Below are 19,596 nucleotides of genomic sequence, written 5' to 3' on the forward strand. Positions count from 1 at the left end.
CACATTGTTATGATGACTTTTGAACCCTAAACAAACACTATAACACATACTGCAAAACTGGAATAGTTATAATTTCTTAACAGACAAATAAAAACGCTTTTAAACAAGCTATAATATGTTATGTTGCGATACATTATAAACAAAACCCTTGCATTTAAAAATGACCCCTAACCATTTTTTTCAGTACAGATTTACATACAGACACGTGTCTGTAGGTGCCACGCCTTCTGGGCAGTCCTGACACGTGGGAGAGATGCGTTTTTAGGGGCAGGCTGTTGCATTAAAAGGAAAACTAACTTTCAATTTAAAAACACGACCAAGCTCAGCGTAAACTTTTTCTTTAATTTGTTTTTAATTTTTTAATTTTTTTAATTTTATTTTTTTTTAATTCAGAAAGCTAAAGTCAGTAGAGTGCAACACTTAAATCCAAGATGGGCGCCGAGAAGGAAAGGGTAGCAGGATTTGGTGCATAAAAAAGCATTTCTACACGTTTTAAATCATTTTTTATATATTTTAATTTTAGATATGTTTAAGTTAGGTAAAAACTGTTAATAATAACCTATTTTTTTTGTTTGTTGTTGAAATCTCTGCATCCCTTCCTGCATCATTATTATTATTATTATTATTATTATTATTATTAATGTGTTTAGCAGAGACCCTGTATTCATGTTTTGTCCTATACACAGACATGATTAGAGATATGTATGCTTTTATTTCTTAAGATTGTATCCCCCTTGTCTTTTCCCGATTTCATTTTAAATCAATTTAAACATTAGGTAAGGTAACAACGACATCTCTTCAGCAAAACTCGTGCCGCTACCAAGTGTGATTTATTAAATTAAACCCACTTAGAAAAAACCCCACTAAACTCATCGCCTCGCCGAGGTGCACGCAGGTTAGCAGAGTGCGGTTTGGTTTGGTTTTGTGAATTGATGGCAGACAGTTACCTCAAGTATGAGAGCTCGATCTACCATCTCCTTAGATATTTAATAAAGTGACCGCTGAGCTGGTAAACCTACACATGTACCGGTTAATCTAATGATTGATCGATTTTACACAGGAACCCTCATTTATTCACGTGTGTGTATAATTTGTAATATTATATATAATTATTCACACACTCTGGTATATCGCCCGCTATTTATTTGCCTGCACATAAAACAAGGAACTCGGCCTCAACTACGTTGTCATTAAAAATAAATAAAAACACATCGTTACCTTAATTTCGATTGATATCCCGGCCCCTTTTTAGTTTAATTGTTATATTTTAAATGGACTCGGTCTTGTTGATGCCGTCTTGCCTGTTCATTTAATAAACAAAGAGCCTGACACCCCCGCGCCGATCCTGCATCGATGACATAACTGCAGGCTCCACTTCATACGTCACTGAAGCTGTTACCACGGGAACGGGTCACATGACAGGGTTGCATTCGCACCTGGCGATCCTGCCTCTATGGCCAACGCTGCTCAGAGCTGCTCTGTGATACTCATGAACTTGGCAGTTTTCAACTCGTTGTACAATTAAATACAAATCAGTTAAGCACCATCTTTCTGTATTTTGTAGAAGTATAAATACTCCGGTAAACATAAATAACATTCATCATACTCATACTTTGACGGTTTTTGTTTTATTTCCCTTTAAAAACTGCCATTTCTGAAAAAAAAAAACACGGCCTCAAGCACATTCAAACTGGTAGAAAATGAATAAAAACATTAAATTAAATCTAAAACACACATTTTCAGTATAATATAGTAACTTAAGAAGACAGAACATGTGCAATGTACTTTATTTTTTGCTCCTAGTACTTTCTCGTAGTGATCTCAAAACCGCATCACGGCCAAACCTGTTTTCCTGATAGTGCAAAATATGCATTTCGAATGTAACAAAATGTCGCAAAGTGGTCATTTGCATATTAATTAAATACTTATTTATTTTAACCATTGTTGTTTTAAACTACTCAACGGCAACAAATACCATGATACCAAATTACATATTATGCTTTAAATATATCAACTTTATAGAAATGACAAAGTTGCAATTGTGTAACAATTTACACAATTGTAAATTAGATTAACATATTAATAAATTAAAAATGCTAAACACTTTATTTATATACAAATAATCACATTACCTGCCTTTTCAGTGGCAAATGCACTCTTTACAAATTCTTAACATGTAACACATTGTTATGATGACTTTTGAACCCTAAACAAACACTATAACACATACTGCAAAACTGGAATAGTTATAATTTCTTAACAGACAAATAAAAACGCTTTTAAACAAGCTATAATATGTTATGTTGCGATACATTATAAACAAAACCCTTGCATTTAAAAATGACCCCTAACCATTTTTTTCAGTACAGATTTACTGCTCAGACACGTGTCTGTAGGTGCCACGCCTTCTGCGCAGTCCTGACACTTGGGAGAGATGCGTTTTTAGGGGCAGGCTGTTGCATTAAAAGGAAAACTAACTTTCAATTGAAAAACACGACCAAGCTTAGCGTAAACTTTTTCTTTAATTTGTTTTTAATTTTTTAATTTTTTTAATTTTATTTTTTTTAATTCATAAAGCTAAAGTCAGTAGAGTGCAACACTTAAATCCAAGATGGGCGCCGAGAAGGAAAGGGTAGCTGGATTTGGTGCATAAAAAAGCATTTCTACACGTTTTAAATCATTTTTTATATATTTTAATTTTAGATATGTTTAAGTTAGGTAAAAACTGTTAATAATAACCTATTTTTTTGTTTGTTGTTGAAATCTCTGCATCCCTTCCTGCATCATTATTATTATTATTATTATTATTATTATTATTATTATTATCATCAATGTGTTTAGCAGAGACCCTGTATTAATGTTTTGTCCTATACACAGACATGATTAGAGAGATGTATGCTTTTATTTCTTAAGATTGTATCCCCCTTGTCTTTTCCCGATTTCATTTTAAATCAATTTAAACATTAGGTAAGGTAACAACGACATCTCTTCAGCAAAACTCGTGCCGCTACCAAGTGTGATTTATTAAATTAAACCCACTTAGAAACCCCACTAAACTCATCGCCTCGCCGAGGTGCACGCAGGTTAGCAGAGTGCGGTTTGGTTTGGTTTTGTGAATTGATGGCAGACAGTTACCTCAAGTATGAGAGCTCGATCTACCATCTCCTTAGATATTTAATAAAGTGACCGCTGAGCTGGTAAACCTACACATGTACCGGTTAATCTAATGATTGATCGATTTTACACAGGAACCCTCATTTATTCACGTGTGTGTATAATTTGTAATATTATATATAATTATTCACACACTCTGGTATATCGCCCGCTATTTATTTGCCTGCACATAAAACAAGGAACTCGGCCTCAACTACGTTGTCATTAAAAATAAATAAAAACACATCGTTACCTTAATTTCGATTGATATCCCGGCCCCTTTTTAGTTTAATTGTTATATTTTAAATGGACTCGGTCTTGTTGATGCCGGCTTGCCTGTTCATTTAATAAACAAAGAGCCTGACACCCCCGCGCCGATCCTGCATCGATGACATAACTGCAGGCTCCACTTCATACGTCACTGAAGCTGTTACCACGGGAACGGGTCACATGACAGGGTTGCATTCAATACTGGAGGGGGCGAGGGGACATGTGGACAGTTTCTTATAGGAGTAAAGTCATCAAGGAAGAAGAGCTGTCTAAATCAGCAGCGAAGTGTTCTAGGATTTACATGATGATCAGGAAAGCAATGGGTGCAATTCCTCCCAGACAATAATAATAATAATAATAATAATAATAATAATAATAATAGTCAGTTTACAGTTGTCAAGTACGGCAGAAAGGATGAGTTAGACACAATGAAATTGAATTCTGACAGAACGGGCATGATATTGCAATACTTTAAAATGCAGCTCTGCAATACACATTCTAACTAACCCCTTTCATGACTTCAGTGTACATAAATTGATCATTTATAGACATTTCAGTGACCGTTGCTGTTTTGTAATTCGGTATCATTGCCCCCAAAACACCAACGCTAAAAATTACCACACAATAGTTAGATCATTAGTTTTGCTTTCACGAAAGGGGTTAGAATGTGGATGCTTAAAAACAGCATACTGTGTTTGTTTGTTTAGTTTTTTTTTTCCTGAATCGAGTGTCCAGCAATGCACCATGACAAAACTGCATATCCTTAATTGCAACTGTGAATTTCAATAACTGTGAAACTCTATAAAGTCTCTGAAACGTAAACATCTATCATTATGTACATCCAGCTGCTCATCATTGTGATGCACAGCACTCTCCATTGCCTGACAAAGTTACTATTTCGATATTTTTTTTCAAAGCTGTGTTGTTTGTACAGGTTTGGTAACAGCGGTTCAAACTCCACTGCAGACTGAACAACTCATTTGACCTCTATCGTTATTAAACTCTAGCCATGGGAAAATCTTCAGACGGTTTGCCTGAAAATCTGTCTTTTTTTCCCTTTCCCTTCACTGACATCGCTTACAGTGCTGTTGCATCACTGAGGATGTATCTGAGCCTCTAGTCTAAACTATGTATTAGTTAGTGGGGTGTGACTGAGTTTAGTAAGAGTATTTATTCTTTGCAAAATTACCTGTTGAATATTTTCATTATGAAAGTTTCTTAAATTAGATTTTTTATACCATTTGATTTTTACAATGGAAAAATGACCTATACATTATTTTTGTAACAATTAGTGTGCGGCTCACTCAGAAAACATTGATTTGTGGAGTAGTGGTTAGGGCTCTGGACTCTTGACTGGAGGGTCGTGGGTTCAATCCCAGGTGGGGGACACTGCTGCTGTACCCTTGAGCAAGGTACTTTACCTAGATTGCTCCAGTAAAAACCCAACTGTATAAATGGGTAATTGTATGTACAAAATAATATGATATCTTGTAACAATTGTAAGTCGCCCTGGATAAGGGCGTCTGCTAAGAAATAAATAATAAGACTTGTGTTTGTGTGAATTACTATTTCATCAGCATAGTAGGCTCTCTGTATTTCTTTTTTGTTGTTTTATGAATGAGTATGAAATCGCCTTGGCGCCTTTCTGCCCCCTAGAACTGCCTTGGTGCCCCTGAAATGTTCACACCCAACAAAGGCAGCATTGCCTTGCCCTTCATGACCCAACATTATGCCCTTCCTCTGCCGCTCCGAGCCACTGTGCTGCACCTCGGGGTCATAAGGAGCTCCAGCGGGGAACAGAACTAACCTGCAATTAATGCTAATGTACACAAATTATATACAAATGACATGGGCAGCAGTGTGGAGTAGTGGTTAGGGCTCTGGACTCTTGACTGGAGGGTCGTGGGTTCAATCCCAGGTGGGGGACACTGCTGCTGTACCCTTGAGCAAGGTACTTTACCTAGATTGCTCCAGTAAAAACCCAACTGTATAAATGGGTAATTGTAAGTAAAAATAATGTGATATCTTGTAACAATTGTAAGTCAGCCTGGATAAGGGCATCTGCTAATAAATAATAATAATAATGCTAAACAGTATTGTGTATCCCACAATGCTACACTAATCACCCGCCCGCATCAATCATGGCAGAGCCCACGGAGGAGCAGCGATGCACATCTCCAATAGAGGTAGAGCCAGACAGCTCATTGCAAACTGGGTATGAATGAACACATATTGTAAGAGTTTTTCAGATTGAATGTTCTTAATTTACATTAATGTAAAAATGGGGATCTGTGTGCCCTTTGCTACGATTTACCGTTTTCAGAGTTTGGGTGCTTAATGTGTTTTTATGCAGCCATACACCTTTACGGAATCAAATAATGGATTAATTCATATAATACTTATATAATATATTTCATATATAAATATTCATATAATATTTATTATTATTTTTTAACAATAAAAGGAGACAAATGATGGTTATATGTACATTTGTTTGACAGGAGCGAATATGAAGCCAATTGGTTCATTGAATTTAATGAAGTGCAGCTCTATCGAGTGCTTAATTTCAATTGAGTTCGGCACGCCTCTGGAGCACTGTCTGGAACTGGCCTAAAGTTTCTCTGCTCTGTGAATTCGCTGGTGTGAAACAAGTTTGCTTGACCACCTGAAACTCTTCCCACAGTCAGAGCAGTGATACGGTTTCTCTCCTCTGTGAATTTGCTGGTGTGAAATAAGGCTGTCTGACCGACTAAAACTCTTCCCACAGTCGGAGCAGCAATACGGTTTCTCTCCTCTGTGAATTTGCTGGTGTGAAATAAGGCTGTCTGACCGACTAAAACTCTTCCCACAGTCGGAGCAGCAATACGGTTTCTCTCCTGTGTGAGTTCGCCGGTGGACAACAAGGTTGTTTGACTGACTGAAACTCTTTCCACAGTCAGAGCAGCGATACGGTTTCTCTCCTCTGTGAGTTCTCTGGTGTGAAACAAGGTTGTTTGACTGACTGAAACTCTTCCCACAGTCACAGCAGCGATACGGTTTCTCTCCTGTGTGAATTCTCTGGTGTGAAACAAGGTTGTTTGACTGACTGAAACTCTTCCCACAGTCAGAGCAGCGATACGGTTTCTCTCCTCTGTGAATTCTCTGGTGTGAAACAAGGTTGCTTGACTGTCTGAAACTCTTCCCACAGTCAGAGCAGCGATACGGTTTCTCTCCTGTGTGAATTCTCTGGTGTAAAACAAGGCTGGTTGACGACCTGGAACTCTTCTCACACCAAGTGCAGCGATATGGTTTCTTTTCTGCATCAGTTTGCTGGTGTGTTTTAAAATGCTCTAACTGGGTGAAACCTTTCCCACAGTCAGGATATTCTCCAGCGCCCGCCCTCACTTTAGCTGCTGGACTGGAATCTGGAAAACAAGAACAGGAAAGAAAGTAAGAGGGGCTGCTTGTAGGCTTAGGGTTTGTGGGTACATGATCAAACTGAAGTGTTATTCTTGGTCTGTGACCGGGTAAACATGACAAAATTAAAAAAAGAAAAAAAAAAACACTTCATTTCGTTTCTTTGTCTTGCTGGGCCACCGCACTTCAGTACAGCTGGTTAACGCACATCATTGGACAGGGAAGGGACTGGATTTCACTGCCCTGCTTGCTGTCTTTTTTTCGTGTGACATCACTGAGACGGGCATTTCATTTTTAAAGGCCGGAGACATTTTCAGCAGCAGGCAGAAACAAAACATGACACAAGAACTTGTTTACAGCCAAGAAAACGATGGGAACACTAAATCTGAGATATCTGACATCATTATATTAGAACATTTATTCTGCCTCATGTTTTAAAATATATGTTTTTACAACGTTTAATCGGATTTTTTTTTTCCTTATTACGGATAATAATGGAATGAAGAATGATTAGTTTGTTTATAAATATTTATTTTGAGAATATAAAAATCGATAGTGTCCATTATTGCTAATAAAGCCCCTGTGAATAAGCGTGTATGATGTCATTGCAATCACTCAGGTGAAACAATGTCTTGTAATTTGACCAAACATCAATATTTTTCAACATCACTTTCAGGAAGTATTGCAAGGTCCCTCAGGTCATCGAATAACATGTTTTTATACATGTAACTAAGCAGCATACATAATAAAATTACTTAACGTTAAAATACTTCATAGTTTTTTTTAAAGAAAGAGACTTAACTACAGCCAAAAAAACGGGTCCTGGGTCCATGCTTGGTCCTTAAAGGGTTAAAAGCGTGTGAATTTCAGCTGTGGGGCTTAGACCACTTTAAAAAAGCAAGGTTAAACTGAAAGCAGAGTCAGTAAAGACTGATGCTGGTGAAACCGAGCCCTGGGATCAAAATCTGCCTTCAAAGACCTCCTGTAAAGTTTCAGGTCCATTTCCTCCAACACACGCTACAATTATATCAATTATATATTTTTCAATAGCATTACACTGAACATTTAGAATGATATATATAGTGCTTTAGTATTTCTCCCCCTTGGTATAATCCCCCCCCCCCTCCCAGAGCAATGGCAACATTCTATCTGTATCTGAAGTTCACCAGTAGTGAGTCCTATCTTGAACTGGTTGGAGTGGTACAGCAAAAACAAATAGCTAGTAATGTAACCTACATGCTCCCTCCCTCCCTCTCAACCACACTGTGGATATCACGCAATCTAGAATGACAATGTCACAGCTACTGGGAGTCACTCACCTGCTAGACTGCATTCTGAATGGGAGCGCCCGTCTTCCTTTCCACCTCCTTGCATGCTGTTGGGAGAGCCTTCCTCTCCAGCACCTTGCTCTCTCACACAGATTCTCTCCAGCACCACGCTACACTCCCGCAGGCGTACAGGCTCCAGCTCAGGGATGTTTGGTTTGATGTCCTCGGATTCTTCCTTCCCTGGTTCCATGTGCTCAAACTCTACTTCAGGGGGCTCCCATTTAATACGGACAGTTTCCAGCACCTCTCCTTGTTTAACAGGAAGTGGTTCTTCTGTCTGGGGGATCTCCTGTTCATTGTGCTCAGCTTTAATCTCACAGACCTCTGTCTGACTGCTGTCAGATTTCATCTCACAGAGCTCCTGTTTAATGGGGAGGGAAGCCATCCCAAAGGACTCCAGTGTAAAGGGGAGAAGTTCAAGTTCAGGGAGCTCCTCTTTAATCTGGACAGATTCCATCTTCACACTGTCCATGGCAGCACACGGGATTCTGTTTAGTAGCTGCTGGAAAAAACAAGGAATTATTTATTTAAATACAGTGCTACTAATGCCATTCAAGGGGCCGACAAAATCTGGCCTGAACAGCAGGGCTTGCTTTACTATTGAAGGGACACAGAATTTCTTGTAATAACTTTAATACCAGAGGATTTTACTTGTTTACACAATGTAGCCATTCCACACAGTGTGCATTACAGGTGTCCAGTTTTTTTTTTTTTTTTTTAAACGTTGTCTCTGACAGGGAAGAGGCTTTCGAAGGAGGCTGTGGTGAAGCTACACAGTACCCACAGGACAACAATAAAACTAACGTATTTTTTTCGTTGCTGTCAGAGTCAAAGATTTTGTGTCGTTCACTTGGTTGGTGCTGCCATTGGTGAAGGAAGATTGTAAATCTTCACAGAGACAGATTTGTTAAAAGTGCCTACAAACCACGAGAGATTTAAAATGAGACATTTTGTTTGAAAGTGGTCTGGGTCACAGGAGTCAAATATGGGTCAAAGGTCAAGTATAGTCTTCTAGACCAGTGTTTCTCAACCGATGTTCCGCGGAAAAAAATGAAAACATTACTGTTAGCTAGCTAGCTAACGTTAGCCTAGTTAGTTAGCTAACGTTACATTTACATTAAGCCCTCATACATGTTTGAAATACGTAGCTAACGTTAGCTAATACAGTGTTGCTCACAATTAACTCATCACACACACGCATTTGTATTGTATATTTAAAAAAATATTAAAATCAGCGACAAGCAAGTAACGCTACGCTTAGTAGACTGATAGCTCGCGGTGTGTTTCTGTCACGTGAGACGTAACTATAGCGACAATGACATGTGCGAGTTCAGTTTTTCAAGCCTTACTTACATCAAGAACAAACAAAGAGAGCGGCTGCGATCTGTGGAACAAGAACTGCGAGTGTCACTGTCAACGATTCCCCCAAGGATTAAACACCTCTGTGCCACAAAACAAGCACAGATGTCACACTGATTTATTTATTTTTTTTTGCCTTTCATAGCAGCATGCACAACACTTTTGTCAACCAATTGTTTTTAATTTCACTTCAATCTTCAATTACAGTTTGAGCGCATATGCGTATATAGTTGATAAACGTTTTTTCATTTATAGAGCGCATCCTGCACTCCACGCGGAGCGCCTTTACCGGATGCGCCACTAGGGAGCCCGGAGAATGTGAATTTATCCAAAGATATAATCATTTTCATTTTGAAACAGGATAGCCTAATAAAATACCCATAAACAAATTAGTGAACACAGAAATGGTGAAAACATTTCTTAAAAGCTATAATCATTTCCATTTTGAAATCAGGATAAGAAATAACGCATCACAGCCACACCACTATGAACTGCTTGAAGCTTTACTCACTGGGATTTAAGCGCTAGCTTTAAATGAAGCAGGCTTCACACATGCACTGTGCTTTAAATGAAGCAGGCTTCACGCATGCACTGTGCTGTAAATGAAGCAGGCTTCACACATGCACTGTGCTTTAAATGAAGCAGGCTTCACGCATGCACTGTGGTTTAAATGAAGCAGGCTTCACGCATGCACTGTGGTGTAAATGAAGCAGGCTTCACGCATGCACTGTGCTGTAAATGAAGCAGGCTTCACGCATGCACTGTGCTGTAAATGAAGCAGGCTTCACGCATGCACTGTGCTTTAAAAGCAAAAACAACATACACACAGTGACACATACACTGACTGACACACACACACACAGTCTCCAAGGAGGGTTGGATGACGTGCACATTCACAAGCCAATGTGGAGAATTCTGCTGTTTTACGATATTTACACACATTCTCCAAGGCTTCGAGTTAATGCGCATATTCTCCTTTATTCGCGCATGTACCGCACCACACATTACATATACTATATATAGTTAGTATAGTCAGTTTACGCGTCTCTCGTTTATCAGTGTACACCCTGTATGGCATATCGGTAGTTTAATATCACCTCAAAAAATTAACTCGGACACAAGTATGTTAACAATAATATTAAACAGAACACCATGGTCACCTGATTTTGTATTGATTCCCGCGGTACGCGTTTAGTTTGTTACATTTTAAATTGAACTCGGTCTTGTTGATGCCGCCATGCCTTCTTGCGTGTTTACTGAACAAAGTCTGGATCTGCCTCACCCGGGCGTCACCTGACTCGGTCACATGACCGCGCTGCACTCCGCGATGTAATACAGCGGGCGCGCTCACGACACCTTTGCGCCGGCTAGATTGCAGACGGGAGTGCGCGCGTGACGTCACGGTCTCTGGGATGGAACCGCACAACAGTCTCGCGTTTTGATTGGTCCATGTCTGTCACATGAATGTGTCGTCACACGAGTGGAAAAGCGTGCAGGCATTTTTAACATTGTGATCAGAGAGAGAGAGAGAGTGATCTGCTTTCCACAACCTTACCATTAAAATATAATGTGGTATTACACTGCACTGATATAACAAACTATGAGGAATTACTTTATATGAATGATCATGTTATGCACGAATGTAAGAATTGGCTTTCTGTGGTGGTGTACTTTTTTCTTTCAAGTAGCATATATCTATAATCGTTTTTGCGATATATTTTAATATAAAATGTATACACTATTGCAGTTTTGTTAGAGGATACATTAGTTTATCTCTAATGTAATCACAGTTTTACATATACACTGCCCCTGTTTTCATTTACGTCGCAAATTCTGGGCCGCTTTGGTTTTTAGATAACGTCCCAAATTCTGGGCCGCTTTGCATTTTCGAATTCAGCCCAGTTTTGGGGACTCAGCTGACAGCCGAGTTTCTAAGTCATCCATGCAGTTTACCTTAAACTGGATCGTGAATTCATTTGAGAGTAACCCTTAGTACATGAATCAAAGTTAATGTGTTTTTTACTCTCCCCAGAAATCTTTTTTTTTTATGAAAAAACAAATAAAATGTAATTGTTAAAAAAAACCGTATTTCTTATTACGTGAAGAAACTACATTGCACTGAAACAGATACATGAAAATTAATTAAAGCAGTCGTTTTCCTTCTTAAAGGCTAATATTAAAACACATTTTTGGGAAGGAACATGGTATTCCGAAAAAAGGACATCTAATTTTCTTATGTAACGTCCATCAATATATTGTAGTGTTTCAGGTTCGTTTTGGACAGAAATGAGACTGCAACTGTGAGTAGATGAAGGCCGTTTATTTGACAATAATTAAATAATCACAAAATAAAATCATAAAGTGAGGGTAAGGAGGCTGGGAGTCGACAGTGAAAATAAATGATTGTAGTAATTTTTCTTTTACCCTACCCTTCCCAGTCTTTTCCCCGCCCCTCTTTTGCACAAAACCTGAACTCCAATTCTCCTCCACACACGTGTACCACCATGCAACCCCTACACGCATACACCCACCATGCAACCCCTGCACGCACACACCACCATGCAACCCCTGCACGCACACAACACCATGCAACCCCTGCACGCACACACCACCATGCAACCCCTGCACGCACACACCACCATGCAACCCCTGCACGCACACACCACCATGCAACCCCTGCACGCACACACCACCATGCAACCCCTGCACGCACACACCACCATGCAACCCCTGCACGCACACACCACCATGCAACCCCTGCACGCACACACCACCATGCAACCCCTACACGCACACACCACCATGCAACCCCTGCACGCACACACCACCATGCAACCCCTGCACGCACACACCCACCATGCAACCCCTGCACGCACACACCCACCATGCAACCCCTGCACGCACACACCACCATGCAACCCCTGCACTCACACACCACCATGCAACCCCTGCACGCACACACCACCGTGCTACCCCTGCACGCACACACCACCATGCAACCCCTGCACGCACACACCCACCATGCAACCCCTGCACGCACACACCACCGTGCAACCCCTGCACACACACACCACCATGCAACCCCTGCACGCACACACCACCATGCAACCCCTGCACGCACACACCACCATGCAACCCCTACATGCACACACCACCATGCAACCCCTGCACGCACACACCACCATGCAACCCCTACATGCACACACCACCATGCAACCCCTGCACGCACACACCACCATGCAATTCTTTGCAAAATATATTTTCGGGTATTCTGCCCCATTCATGTCTATGGCAGTGTTAAAAAACACATTTTCAGGCATATCTCTCGAACCCGAGCACATAGAACCACCATTCAAAGTGATATAGACTCAGGGGAGCACCCCTGACCACCCCCTAAAACGGTGTGGTGGTTCACCCAAAAACTCATGTCATGACGAAAAAATTCACTTTGCCAAGCCGTCCTGGCATCTGAACCATGATAATGGTGACTCCTTGTGTGGGGTCCCATGGGGCCCCGCCGCAAAAAAAAAATCAAGTTCCTAACCCCCACAGAACCCGAGATACACCCTGTCAAAAATGTCCAAAAACTACCCTTTTCGGGGTCATATCTCCATGACCCTGGGGCCGAGAAACCGGGTTGAACTTCCTAGGGTCATGTCTGGGGGCCCTCTTTCACAGGGAGCCACCCGTTTTCAAATGGTACATTTTCAACAAATTTACACATTTTCAGTCTGAGTTCGTTGGCCCAGGGGTTGTGGAGATACGGGTACGATAAGAGACCACCCCCTTCCCTATGGCAAATCCCATTATAAAAACACCATCGGGGTAAGGCTCGTCCGATGGCGGTCGTGGGTCGTACGAACTCGAAGGACTCCATTTTCTTTAGCTAAGACTGTTGTGTATCCAAAGAGAATACTAGCGAGTTTGTTGGCCCAGGATTTGTGGACTCATGGGGTACGACAGAGTCATCGGAGCGCCTTGTGAATGGGGAGGGCTGAAACAAACAACAGCTCGGTGGTGTGGTAAGACTGTTAGTTATTGTTAAGGACCAATAGATTCAGGACCAGTAATTAATTAAATGTTAACATTTATATTTACAAAATTAATAATTTGTGTAAATAAATACAATAATAAAACAGCATTGGTATTAAGATTAATAAAATAATTAATAAAACACTTTTCCTGTTAAATAAATCAATTGGTTAAAGTCTCCTGTTAACCTGAAGCTTGCTTTGCAGTATTCATGTTTGCCTGGTAATTGAATAAAGGTATTGAAGTGTCTTGAATTCAATAAGCTTTGTTGATAAAGCATGCAGGGAGTTGAGAGGTTGGTAAACAATGCATACATGAAGGTGTGAGCCTCACTAATAACACTGGAGGATTGGAAGCTGTCTGCATCCAGCTGAATCACTGATTTAAGAGTTACTTCATCACCATATCCGAACCCCAGCATTACAGTGTGCTGGTAATGGGGCGTACAACGAAACATTTCTCACCAAATCTAAACCATTTTCAAAAATAATAACCATATCATTTTGGGCAAAGTTACTTATAAAAAACACAAACTGAATAGCTTGCTTTTTTTTTGTTAATGAATCTTTAAGAAACAAACTATTCTAAATACATACTATCCAAAAATGTGTTGAATGTGCATATAGTTCCATCTCCACTGACAACTTCAGTTACAATTGTTTGAATGAAGAGGACTTTTAAAAGATAAATATTTCAATATATACTTTGGTGTGTACTCTTTGTAGTTAAGTCTTTGCGATGTTAAAATGTTATTTGCTTATTTAGGATTTCTTTGCTTAGAAAATACTAACCAGGCCTGTCAGTAATATAAAGTGTGTGTGTGTATAGATGTGGTTTAAATGTTTAAACGTTGACACTGCATAGCATTTAAACGTTCATAAAAATGTACCAAAACCACGTCCCTAGAACACAGTCTTTAAGGTTCCTCTCCTTTGTGAACTCGCTGGTGGTTTTGAAGGCCTTGTTTAATGCGGAAACTCTTCCCACAGTCAGAGCAGCGATACGGTTTCTCTCCTCTGTGAATTCGCTGGTGTGAAACAAGGCTGTTTGACCGACTGAAACTCTTCCCACAGACAGAGCAGAAATACGGTTTCTCTCCTGTGTGAATTCGCTGGTGTGAAACAAGGCTGTCTGACCGACTGAAACTCTTCCCACAGTCAGAGCAGCGATACGGTTTCTCTCCGGTGTGAGTTCGCTGGTGTGAAACAAGCTGTCCGGAATGACTGAAACTCTTCCCACAGTCAGAGCAGCGATACGGTTTCTCTCCTGTGTGAACTCGCTGGTGTGAAATAAGGCTGTCTGACCGACTGAAACTCTTCCCACAGTCAGAGCAGAAATACGGTTTCTCTCCTGTGTGAATTTGCTGGTGTTTTTTCATGTTTCCCGAGTCACTGAAACTCTTCCCACAGTCAGAGCAGCGATACGGTTTCTCTCCTGTGTGAATTCGCTGGTGTGTTTTCAGGTCCCTTGACTGACTGAAACTCTTCCCACAGTAAGAGCAGCAATATGGTTTCTCTCCTGTGTGAATTCGCTGGTGTGAAACAAGGCTGTATGACCTACTGAAACTCTTCCCACAGTCAGAGCAACAATACGGTTTTTCTCCTGTGTGAATTCGCTGGTGTGAAACAAGGCTGTCTGACCGACTGAAACTCTTCCCACAATGAGAACAGCAATACGATTTCTCTCCTGTGTGAGTTTGCTGGTGTGCTTTCAGGTTTCCTAACTGGGTTAAACCTTTCCCACAGTCAGGATATTCTCCACCGCCCGCCCTCGCTTTAGCTGCTGGACTGGAACCTGGAAAATATGAACAGGAAAGAAAGTAAGAGGGACTGCTTGTGGGCTTCAGGCATGTGGCTGGGTGGAGGAGTGGATTAACACTAGAACCGCCACGACAGTCATTTTGACGGTTTTCACTTCATTTAAATTACTCTGCGTATGTGGAAGATACGCGGTTGTCCATTCCTTACTTTTCCTAAATACAGTGCCTTGCGAAAGTATTCGGCCCCCTTGAACTTTGCAACCTTTTGCCACATTTCAGGCTTCAAACATAAAGATATGAAACTGAAATTTTTTGTGAAGAATCAACAACAAGTGGGACACAATCATGAAGTGGAACGAAATTTATTGGATATTTCAAACTTTTTTAACAAATAAAAAACTGAAAAATTGGGCGTGCAAAATTATTCAGCCCCTTTACTTTCAGTGCAGCAAACTCTCTCCAGAAGTTCAGTGAGGATCTCTGAATGATCCAATGTTGACCTAAATGACTAATGATGATAAATAGAATCCACCTGTGTGTAATCAAGTCTCCGTATAAATGCACCTGCACTGTGATAGTCTCAGAGGTCCGTTTAAAGCGCAGAGAGCATCATGAAGAACAAGGAACACACCAGGCAGGTCCGAGATACTGTTGTGGAGAAGTTTAAAGCCGGATTTGGATACAAAAAGATTTCCCAAGCTTTAAACATCCCAAGGAGCACTGTGCAAACGATAATATTGAAATGGAAGGAGTATCAGACCACTGCAAATCTACCAAGACCTGGCCGTCCCTCTAAACTTTCAGCTCATACAAGGAGAAGACTGATCAGAGATGCAGCCAAGAGGCCCATGATCACTCTGGATGAACTGCAGAGATCTACAGCTGAGGTGGGAGACTCTGTCCATAGGACAACAATCAGTCGTATACTGCACAAATCTGGCCTTTATGGAAGAGTGGCAAGAAGAAAGCCATTTCTTAAAGATATCCATAAAAAGTGTCGTTTACAGTTTGCCACAAGCCACCTGGGAGACACACCAAACATGTGGAAGAAGGTGCTCTGGTCAGATGAAACCAAAATCGAACTTTTTGGCAACAATGCAAAACGTTATGTTTGGCGTAAAAGCAACACAGCTCATCACCCTGAACACACCATCCCCACTGTCAAACATGGTGGTGGCAGCATCATGGTTTGGGCCTGCTTTTCTTCAGCAGGGACAGGGAAGATGGTTAAAATTGATGGGAAGATGGATGGAGCCAAATACAGGACCATTCTGGAAGAAAACCTGATGGAGTCTGCAAAAGACCTGAGACTGGGACGGAGATTTGTCTTCCAACAAGACAATGATCCAAAACATAAAGCAAAATCTACAATGGAATGGTTCACAAATAAACATATCCAGGTGTTAGAATGGCCAAGTCAAAGTCCAGACCTGAATCCAATCGAGAATCTGTGGAAAGAACTGAAAACTGCTGTTCACAAATGCTCTCCATCCAACCTCACTGAGCTCGAGCTGTTTTGCAAGGAGGAATGGGCAAAAATTTCAGTCTCTCGATGTGCAAAACTGATAGAGACATACCCCAAGCGACTTATAGCTGTAATCGCAGCAAAAGGTGGCGCTACAAAGTATTAACTTAAGGGGGCTGAATAATTTTGCACCCCAATTTTTCAGTTTTTTATTTGTTAAAGTTTGAAATATCCAATAAAATTCGTTCCACTTCATGATTGTGTCCCACTTGTTGTTGATTCTTCACAAAAAATTACAGTTTCATATCTTTATGTTTGAAGCCTGAAATGTGGCAAAAGGTCGCAAAGTTCAAGGGGGCCGAATACTTTCGCAAGGCACTGTACATGTATTAAATACCTTGATGGCGTTTGAAAGGCAGGGTTGCAAAAATTAAAGTTATAATCCCCTCTACCTAGAACTGCCATTTTGACTGCCTTTTACAAAACATGTTTTTATTTTGAATATAACCTGTAATATTTTTACAGTTTTGTATGTACATATACCTGTTTTCACACTAGTTTCTTTAATTATTTATTATAGTTTTTCATTTTTTGAAGTTGTGCTTTATATGTGGCAAGTTAGAAAAAAAAACCCTTTTATGTTTAATTGTTCATTTAAATATGGTGTAAATACAGACTCTGCTTTTGAAGTTCACCAGTAGCGAGTCCTGCCTTGAACTGGTTGGAGTGGTGCAGGAAAAACAAACAGCTAGTAATGTAACCTACATGCTCCCTCCCTCCCTCTCAACCACACTGTGGATATCACGCAATCTAGAATGACAATGTCACAGCTACTGGGAGTCACTCACCTGCTAGACTGCATTCTGAATGGGAGCGCCCGTCTTCCTTTCCACCTCCTTGCATGCTGTTGGGAGAGCCTTCCTCTCCAGCGCCTTGCTCTCTCACGCAGATTCTCTTCAGCACCACGCTACACTCCCGCAGGCGTACACGCTCCAGCTCAGGGATGTTTGGTTTGAAGTCCTCGGATTCTTCCTTCCCTGGTTCTTGTTTAGCAGGAAGGGGTTCTTCTGTCTGGGGGATCTCCAATTCATTGTGCTCAGCTTTAATCTCAGAGACCTCTGGCTGGCTGCTGTCACATTGCATCTCACAGAGCTCCTGTTTAATGGGGAGGGAAGCCAGCCCAGAGAACTCCACTCTAATGGGGACCAGTTCAATTTCAGGGAGCTCCTCTTTAATCTGGACAGATTCCATCTCCACACTGTCCATGGCAGCACACGGGACTCTGTTTAGTAGCTACTGGAAAGAAAAAGCTCATTTATTAATTTAAATACAGTCAGTGGTTAAAGTGGGGCGGTACACACAGCCTCTCTGGCTGCTTTCATTATACTTTTTTTTTTTTGTACTTTTTTTACCCAGCTCGATTGCATCCGTAGTCTGCAGCTGATGTCACAGATTTTACAGACAGACAGACAGAGCAAACATGGAGGCTGAATTGTGTGAGATCCTTACTGCAGAAGAAGTGGACGCATTACAAGTTCCATTCGTGCTCCACAGACTTGAGCAAGCATAGCACCGTCGGAAAAGGTGCATTACAAACATTTATGGTTGTACAGAACGTACTATATGAATAAGTATGTTGTGCTTTAAGTGTATGCATAGGCAGGTACTGAATTTACAATATCAATCATAAAGTTATGCTGCATTGTCTCAGCCACTTAATGCGCTTGTGATTACTGTAGTCTAGATGTGCACAGATAATGTTCTTGTCTGAGATTGTAATATATATAATGTACACTTGGGCGAAACGCTTCTCTGAGCGCTCCAGTATGCGACTCATCTTTGGTTGTGACGTGGTATGTAGATTGATTAGGCCTACACGTGTATGAGAGAGATATTCCTCATATCTTGGTTGCGATGTAGGCAGTAAGTCAATTAATAATAAATCCACATACATGTATGAAAGAGATATTATACCTATTCAAGTATGGAGACTAAAATGATCAACTGGAGTGGTCGCTGTAGAAGGTTCTGTTGCAGGAAAGGGTAGGCTGCCTCTAATGTTGTATTCACTGAAGACAATGCAAATTGAAGTGGCTATGCAAAGTCATGTAAAGTTCTGATTAAAATACGACAGCAAAAAGTGAACCGCATCTCTGCAGCCGCGACACACTGGCAGGGGCTGCTGCTTTCATTAGCAGAAGCTGGGCCGCGTAATTCATAAACAGCAAATAAACAAATGAGAAATCAAATTATTTCCATGTCAATAGGCCATAATGTTAATGTAGTTTTAAAACCTTTAGGGTTTTTTTTCTGCTTTGGACAGTGGAGTTGATTATTATTGTTATTTTTCTTAATTTACCGTTATGTTTACACTGGAAATTCGTCAGATTTCACACAAATCAAGGCAAAGGCTAGTGAGGGCAGGAATATGAAAATTGGAGGGTGCTATATTTAAATGCCAATGTATTTATCAAACATGTCTTAAAACATCTGATTTGTTTGAATGTTTTTATACCATGCTCTATAAAAAGAGGGTGTTTGTTCCTTTAAACTGTTACTGTGAGGGAAGTTTTTTTTTGTTTGTTAAGCATTTTAACTCGATAATGATCAATAATTAGAATTAGCACGATAATCAATGTCAATGTCAGGGTTACAACACACACACACACACATACATTATATATACACACACATTATATACACACGCACACACACATTATATATACACACATACATTATATACACACACATTATACACACACACATTATATATACACACACACACACACACACATTATATATACACACATACATTATATACACACACATTATAC

General features: G+C 40.4%; 2 protein-coding genes across 3 annotated transcripts in view; both read right to left on the minus strand.

The window, feature by feature from the left end:
- LOC131706988 (zinc finger protein 79-like) overlaps positions 1-10,825 on the minus strand; it is a 168,854-nt gene extending 158,029 nt beyond the window's left edge. For both annotated transcript variants that reach the window (XM_059008992.1, XM_059008994.1), the window contains exon 1: positions 10,667-10,825. The gene's annotated coding sequence lies outside the window, so the exon portion shown is untranslated. The remainder of the gene's footprint in view (positions 1-10,666) is intronic.
- Positions 1-19,536, minus strand: part of LOC117968191 (zinc finger protein 850-like) — a 30,167-nt gene extending 10,631 nt beyond the window's left edge. The window contains exons 1-4 of the mRNA XM_059008870.1: positions 17,611-19,536; positions 14,458-15,332; positions 8,139-8,646; positions 6,037-6,827 (exon numbers count right to left, since the gene is read on the minus strand). Coding sequence (XP_058864853.1) covers positions 6,037-6,827; positions 8,139-8,646; positions 14,458-15,332; positions 17,611-18,028 — 2,592 coding nt within the window. The 5' untranslated portion in view covers positions 18,029-19,536. The remainder of the gene's footprint in view (positions 1-6,036; positions 6,828-8,138; positions 8,647-14,457; positions 15,333-17,610) is intronic.
- Between the last annotated feature and the right edge of the window lie 60 nt (positions 19,537-19,596).

Source organism: Acipenser ruthenus, chromosome 38, assembly GCF_902713425.1.
Source record: "Acipenser ruthenus chromosome 38, fAciRut3.2 maternal haplotype, whole genome shotgun sequence".
In the NCBI taxonomy this organism is placed as follows: Eukaryota; Metazoa; Chordata; class Actinopteri; order Acipenseriformes; family Acipenseridae; genus Acipenser; species Acipenser ruthenus.